The sequence below is a fragment of the Adiantum capillus-veneris genome, chromosome 25, assembly GCF_014529385.1.
Source record: "Adiantum capillus-veneris isolate H3 chromosome 25, ASM1452938v2, whole genome shotgun sequence".
In the NCBI taxonomy this organism is placed as follows: Eukaryota; Viridiplantae; Streptophyta; class Polypodiopsida; order Polypodiales; family Pteridaceae; genus Adiantum; species Adiantum capillus-veneris.
Genome location: NC_140955.1, coordinates 137,768,406 through 137,776,626, shown reverse-complemented (window position 1 = coordinate 137,776,626; position 8,221 = coordinate 137,768,406). Strand labels below are relative to the sequence as shown.

The 8,221-nt window shown below is 41.9% G+C and overlaps 1 protein-coding gene across 1 annotated transcript; it reads left to right on the top strand.

Annotated features, from left to right (window-relative positions):
- Positions 1 to 2,715: 2,715 nt before the first annotated feature.
- Positions 2,716 to 7,429, top strand: LOC147425727 (pentatricopeptide repeat-containing protein At2g39620-like). Its single transcript, XM_086500174.1, has one exon. It carries the CDS (start codon positions 3,897 to 3,899, stop codon positions 6,525 to 6,527), a length of 2,631 nt encoding a protein of 876 aa, XP_086356300.1. The 5' UTR covers positions 2,716 to 3,896; the 3' UTR covers positions 6,528 to 7,429.
- Positions 7,430 to 8,221: the final 792 nt, after the last annotated feature.

Here is an 8,221-nt window from a genome sequence, read left to right as displayed (position 1 = left end):
TCTTTTGCAGATGGCCCCCCCTTTGGATCCCTATTTTCCCTCCTTTGGATCCCTACTATGACCGGTCTGCCAACCTAAGCAATATTCTAGCTTTTTCTCCCCTGGTACTTCCCCATCAGTTTAACATGAGAAAATCCTTTAGGAGAATTTGATATTAGTTATTATGACAACAAAGTTGAATGTCCATGGGAGGTGTTGCTAGAGGGAACCAATGGCATCAACTGGAATATGGAAATAGAAGCCCTATCAAGGAATATCATTATGGGGATGTATGCTTGGATGATGTTCCTCCCATCACCCTACATGCAAACCTTGAAAGAGGCTTTCACGACAGGGGTTTTCAAAATGGATTCTACCATCTTCAACCTGCTCACCAAATATCTGTAGGCTAGGCATGTTGCATGCTAGAGTACACTACTAAACAACCCATTCAGAGATTTGTCCATCAAAGTTGACATCATTTCCAGAGCTGCAAAGTTAAACAAGATCACAGACGCTAGAAAAAAGGCAATTTGACTACTAAAGAGGTCCAAGACTTGCACGAGGATGTGCAATGGCTAGGAAGGGGGGAGTGATTGGTCAATGTAGATGACAGGTACCCTCCTAGCCAACCACACCTTTTTGAAGCCCAGATTTTAATATAATTTATCCTTTTTTTTTAGAATCCTTGTAATTGAGCCAATGTTTGATGTATACATTGAGCTGTATTATTTGATTATGAGACCAAATCCATGTAGGCCGGCCATTTTCCATTTGAAAGCCCTAGGTAAAAAGCTCAATAGCTTTAGTTTGAATACAACATTATAAAATTATCGTATTTGAGTTGAAAAATCTTTTGTACATATGATCGTAAGTGACTAATCAGCTACAACTTGTAACTTAATTTTCTCTTGATTTGATGATCCAAATTCGATTCCAAAAAGTGCATTGTGTTCCTTGTCTTATGATCTTTCAATTGAGTATAATCACTTTTGTTTTTTTTTTTTTGTGGTTTGGAACTACATATATGTGAGCCTTATCAGTAGATTTGATTGCTTAAATAGATGTTTTTTGACATTTTGACCATAGGAGAGTGTTACTAGTCCTTAGGGTGACTTATCTAGAATGTTTTGTTGCAATTTTCATGACTTGATACATGATGGATTGAGATTTTGGTACCTTGTAAGATGACCACCAAACTTCGTAGACTTGTGTCCTTAAACCTAATATAGCTTCCCTTCAAGTTTTGTGGCAATCTGAGTTTGCTTAGTTGACTAAGTAGCATGATGACCTAGAGTGGCGAGATAGGACATAAGCATATTCTTCAATTTGAGAGTGGTGGCTTGCTTGTTGGGTTGATATATTTGCTTTCTAGGTTCATTTCTTGAGGTTGACACCCTTAAAGAGTCTTCAAGTCCCATCCGAGTCACTTCCCTGAGCATTGACATTTTATGTTAGTTCCATATAGGTATGCTACATCAATTGAAACTAGTTTAGACTCAAGAAGTAAGAGCATGTATGGTGTTTGTGCCAAGAAAGTTCATAAGGAGAGTCTTTTAGACACCACCCCATATTTCAACTCTATTAAGAGTCAAAGAGGTATTTCTTGAAAACCTAACATTTAATCTCCCTTACATTGAACATGTTCTCAAATGCATAGTAGACTGTCAAAAAGCAATGGTGTCACCAAGGTGTCAAAGAGATATTTCTTGAAAACCCAACATTTAATCTCTCTTGCATTGAATATGCTCTCAAATGCATAGTAGACTCTCTTGCTGACTACTAAGTGCCGCATAACGCAATCATTCAATTTAGGAGTATCCACAAGCATAACCTTTTTTGGGGGCCAATCACTCAACCCTCTATGCAAACAAAAGCTTCCGAGACAATCATAAGCTTTTGTGCACCTTCTTAAGCATGGGCCAAAAGTCCTGCATCATTCGCATATAACAAAAGCATGATTGCCACATTCTCAATCACAACCTTTTAAATGGCTTCTTGTTGCAAAAACACAAGAACCATGTGTTTTAATTGATTTATATGTAGCCCAAAAAGAGTCAGTGAAAGTGGGCATCCTTGCTTGACACTAATGGTGCTTGTGAAAACTTTTGAAATTCCCTCTCCCATATGCACTCAACAAGTCACTTTCTCATGAATATTAAAAATTGCATGCATATATTCACTTGGCACTTGGACTTCCTCCATAGGTCTCCACAGATTCTCGTAAGGAACCATATTAAAAGCTTTCTTGATGTCCACAAAGCAACAATACAATCCTCTCAACTAGCTTTCCACCATGAGAACTTGAAGAGTGACAAGGTGGCACATGGTGTGTGTGTGTGTGTGTGTGTGTGTGTGTGAGAGAGAGAGAGAGAGAGAGAGAGAGAGAGAGCTAACTCTTTACCTTCTACATGACACCTCTATCTTTGAAGGATGCCGTAAACCTTGGCTAGGGAGGCCAAAAAGTAAGGCAAGGTTCACAGAGCGCGGCGAAAAGTGGAAACCTTTGAGGATCTCCATGGTCCACATGGAGGCTTGTGTTCACATTAGGCCATGAAAGAAGAAAAAGCTACTACCACGTAGGGGTAACCTCCCCCCCCCCCCCAAACACCGCCTCGCCTCGCTTGTAGCGTCTTCCGTGCTGACAACCACAACACGCAGCCAATGGTTGGAATTTCTAGACTTCCGCCTTGTGTGAACAGCACCAAGGCGGAAGAAACCACTTCCGCGTGGAAGCTCCTTTCCGCCGCCCTGTTGTGAACACAACTTTGTGACTTGAATTACCTCTACGTGACAGCTTCTTCGTGTGTCGACAGGAGATCTTAGAGGTTGAATTTTAATGTTCCCACCACCTAAACTGCGTGCGGAGCTTAGGGGACGCTCTTGCCTTCATCTTCGTTCCACAGAAAGAAAGAGGCAATCATGATAGTCTTTTCACAGCCACGATCACATCAGGGATGGCCACCTGCAACCCTTTCATCTTTCTTCATGCCGTCACTTCGTTTTTCTAGGGTGGTTTGCACAATTCAAAGAGAATTTGAGCAAGTGGATCGCAGCACTTACAGCAGTTTGGGCGTGTGTGCGAATCTCTGGAGATCTATAGAGGAGCGGAGAGAGCTCAGCTACATGCCGACCTGCCTATACAAGAGGGTGCCTACAGCACTATGCATAATTCGCAAGAATAGTGCCGTGAATCTAGTTCACACGTTTTGAGAGTATCGCATTGGTGTGATAATGGTGTTATTGATTCATGGTAACTTTGCCAGAGGAATTTTTGCATTGTGACTCCTCCCTCTTCTATAGAGGGAGTGTTAACGACTGCATAATTATTTGAGAAAGCTTAGAAATGGTGATGAAGGTAAGAGGATTGCTGATGCGGATGGCACCACAAAGACATTGGCTTTTATCTCCGAAATGCGTTATGAGGAAAGAGAGACAGGAGCAAGAACATGGTTGAGGGTCAATGCCACATGGAAGATTGAAAGTACATCTGATTTCAGGATGTAGCCAGGGACCATGAAGGCTCCATAATTATTCCAGTGATGCCAATGACTATAATTCTTTTTGCTCCAGGCTGGATGTAGATCTTTAGCTTACCAACTGTTGGCGTTGGCCATAAAGCCTAATCCAGAACAGCTTCTTTTCCAGTTCTACTCTAATTGTTGTTTTCTGATATCTTGGGCTGGATCCAGCTTCCATGGCTTCCTGCATTCTCAGGTGCAATATTTGAGTTCTGGAGAATTTGTTCTCCCAGATCAGGGAATGCCTTTTCTTCTAATGTTGTCCCGTTCTTAGCAAATGCAAACAGTTTAGGATGACCTTCGGTGCTCTTTGTTTGCCAATCTGTATACATAAATTTGGTTTGGTGGCTCACAGAATTTCTGGTAATGAGTAGTAAAACTCTTTGCTAACTGTGGATGAAAAGTGCCATGAATCACAAAGTTATTGACCAAATTGCACGTTCCAACAAGTGCTCTTGGAATTCACTTGTTGTTGGACATATAAGACAAGGGAAATATCAGCAGGCTCTCATGATGTATCAGGAATTACAGGAGGCTAGTTTACAGCCAAATGAGTATGCTTTTGCCGCCTTACTCAGGGCTTGTTCTGAGCTGATGAATTTTCAGACAGGTTTCAAGATACACAGTCATATTGTCCAAATAGGGCTGCTGGAATCAAACCTTTTTGTTGGGAATACTTTGATTGACATGTATATGAAATTGGGGTGGTTGAGAGAAGCACGGTCTGTCTTTGATGCCCTTTCAGTTCGGGATGTAGTCTCATGGAATGTGCTTTTATCAGGATATGTCAAGCATGATTGTGTTGAAGAGGTGCTTAGCATGTTCGAGCTCATGCAACTTAAGGAAGTCTCTCCGAATGTTGTCACCTTCCTTTGTGCCATGAAGGCATGTGGCTTAGCGGGAACCCTAAACAAGGGTTGCGAAATTCACGCCACAGTTGCCAGACAAAGACTCTTGGAAAGAGAGGTGGCTGTTGGCAATGCTTTGGTTGATATGTACATTAAATGTGGTTCACTTGGACTAGCACAGGAAGTATTTAATAAGCTTGTGGTACGTGATGTGATCTCATGGAATGCACTAATGGTTGGGCATATCAAATTTGAGTATGCGCGAGAAGCTCTGCACTCTTTTGAGAGGATGCAGCTTGAGGGTGTTTGTCCAGATTCTGTTACTCTTGTTTGTGGATTGAAAGCAAGTGGTCTTGTGAGTGCCACATATGAGGGAGCAAAGATGCACTTGAGGATCTCCACGGAGGGGTTGCTAGAAAGAGACCTTGTTGTAGCCAATGCTCTGCTTGACATGTATGCTACATGCGGCTATTTCAAGCAAGCAAAACAAATGTTTAACAAGCATTTAGTGCGAGGTGTAATCTCATGGACTTCTCTTATTGCAGGATACGCCAAGCACAACCACAGCGTAGATGCACTTTTCTGTTTTGAGCAAATGCAACATGAAGGAATTTTCCCAAATGCTGCAACTCTTGTTTGTGCATTAAAAGCTTGTGGGTCAGTTGGGGCAATCGAGAAGGGTCAAGAGATACATGCCAGAGCTAGCATATTACAATTGTTAGAGGGAAACAGTTATATCGGTAACTCCTTAGTGGATATGTATGCAAAATGCGGCATGCTTGGAAAAGCACAGGACGTCTTCGACAGTCTTCTCGTTAAAGACACAGCTTCGTGGAATGTGTTGATTGCAGGGTATGCCCAAAATGAGTTTGGCAAAGAAGCTCTGGCTTGTCTTGAAAGAATGCAGTTTGAAAGGGTTTCCCCAGATGCTGTAACTTTAGTTTGCAGCTTAAAAGCATGCACTTCTACAGAGAATATAGCAGAGGGGGAAAATCTTGAATTTGAGATTTATAGGAAAGGCCTTCTGCATGATATTATCGTGGCGAATGCTTTAATTAATTTTCATACCAAATGTGGCTCATATTCAAAGGCCCAGGAGTTGTTCGACAGGCTTCCTAAGCAAGATGTTGCTTCATGGACCACAATAATGGGGTCCTATGTGAAACAATATCAAGGCGAGGACGCACTACATTGTTTTGAGCAGATGCAAGTCAAGGGTGTTTGTCCAGATGCTCACTCATTTGTCTTCAGTTTGAAGTCTTGCGGTGCTTTGGGAGCCTTAGATAAAGGGAAAGAATTACATACTGAAATTGAGAAAATGGGTCTGCTGGAGAATAATGTGTTTGTTTGCAGTGCTCTAGTGGATATGTACTTCAAATGTGGATGGGCTGCTGGAGCACAGAAACTGTTTGACAGGCTACCCATTCGAGATTGTGTCATGTGGACTGCCTTGCTTGCAGGGTATGCTGACCATGCCCACTGCATTGAAGCTTTGTCGTCTTTTGAACAGATGGATGTTGAAGGGGCCTCTGCGGATGTCATCGCTTTTGCTCGTGGCTTGAAAGCTTGTGAAACTATTGGGGCCATAGGCAAGGGCATAGATATACATGTGGAGATTGCTGAGAGAGGGCTACTGGAAAGAGCCGAGCTACTCCTTGGCAATGCACTAGTCAGTATGTATGCTAAATGGGGACTCCTTAGACATGCAGAAGAAGTGTTCCACACATTGTCAGTTCGAGATGTCAACTCCTGGAATGCACTAATGTCTGGATATGCCCAGCAGGGAGACATTGAAAATGTGTTCCGCATTCTTAGAGGGATGGGAGCGGAAGGGGAGAGACCGAACATAATCACCTTCATTGGTGTCCTTAATGCTTGTGGTCATGCAGGTTTTGTGGACACAGGAAAGAGTATTTTTGAGGAAACGCTTAAAGAGCATGGCATTGTTCCCAGTCTTAAACTCCACATGTGCATGATCGACCTCCTTAACCGTGCAGGATATATAGACGTAAGTGCAGCTATGATAAGAAATATACCTTCTCATTCAAACTTTGCAGTTTGGCAGAGTGTATTGAATGCTTGTCTCAAGTTTAGCCATGTTGGTTTAGGAAAGTTGGCTTTTCTTCATGCCTTGCAAAATGGGCAATTGGGAGGTGATCCTGCTTACCAAGTACTTTAATGTGGGCTCATGATAATATCTTGCTCAAGCCATGCTAGTCAAAAGTGGTGGTGGATTAGAGATGGTTAGGCACCATCACTCCTTGGGCAAGCAAGAAATGAGTTACTTGGCATGAACACCACCACCGCCAAGTAAGGCACCACATGATGCTACCTAGATGCAGATGTCCTTGAACAGCACAATGCAATGGTCATAAGAGGAATGTTCCTGGACAGAGAAAGGAGGGACGCACTAACCCACATTCCAAGTTGGACTCTTCATACCCGAAGAGCATGGGGGCATTTTCTATAGCAACACAACGCTAAGAACTGAGCTCCCCTATGACTAGTAGAAATTAGTGATATTTAGATTTCTCACTTCACCTCGCTAAAAGGAGATTCTTGAAAAAACTTTCTAATAACTAGACTAGAGGTACACACGATGTGATCGGGTATCCGTCCTAGGAAAAGGGAGAACACAATGTCAAATTCATTGGATAGTGCCCTTCCTAAACCTCTTAATACCAAACATAAAGAGATTTGAGAGTAATTACACATCTTAAGAGGCATGTCTCCTAGATATCACCAACTCAAAAAATACATTATGGGACCAGAATTGAATAGTATATTACTAATGTTACTAGTACCCTTACATAGTGAGACCCGGCTCTTAAGTCTCCACAATGCCAGCGGATTTGGCATACAAGTTTCTAACAAATTTCCGAGAAGGTGGCATAACAACCATAACAAACTCTGAAGGCTACTTGGGTTAAACTAAGATACCCCAAGATCTGTGTGTTGCTTTGTAGTTGCACACTCAACTCTTCAAGCTAATGACACTATCCCATCTTCCTCGCATCTACGTTATGCGAGAATGGGTGCACTATAAGGCATAGGGAAAGAAGGGATATTAGTCCTTAGAAATATGCTTGTACGTTTACACCTAGCCAAATGCTCCACTTGTACCAAGCAAAGAAGGCAATGCAAATACATTATTTAGGTAAAGCATGGTAGGATTTCACCTAATCTTGCTCTTTGGATCATCCTTGGCAAGTACCAAACTCTTTGCTCTTTATCTTTTATTGCAATCACAAGCTTCTTCAACAATTTTAGGCTCCAAAACACAAGCCATAAACTCATTATTGAAAGCCATTTATTCAAACCCCAATCTATGCCAAAGGGGGAAAAAAAAAAAAAGTGCCATTGGTTTTAGTTTCTAATGTTAAATGCTCTTAGATAGCAAATATATTCATACATAATGAGAGAGTTCGTAATAATGGAATTTGGCAATTTACTTTGCTAATGAAGCAAGTGGTAGTGGGCTCAATAACCAAGGGGGAGAGAGTATCATTAAGATCTGAAGTCCATACTCTGGAACAGATTTTGGCACTAGTCCATGCTATATATCATGGTCTCAATGCTTTGAATAGCCTCTCCATCTAGTAGAAACCAAGGCGATTGGATTGAGAGAGGCTTCATCCCCACAAGTAGCCAAAGAGAAAGGATGAGTGACAATTCAAAGCATCCCCCTCTCCATTTCTTGCCAAGCTCCAACGGTAGAAAAATCATGTAAGAAGGCCTTTAAATCTAAGGGTGAGGAGCCCATTCAAGACAATGTGTTGAAAACAAAGGGAGAGAAAAGAGAAGAACCCAAAGAAATTGTGAAGCCCATTGAAAAGAAGTCCCACCTCTCAATAGGGAAGATCTATTGGAACT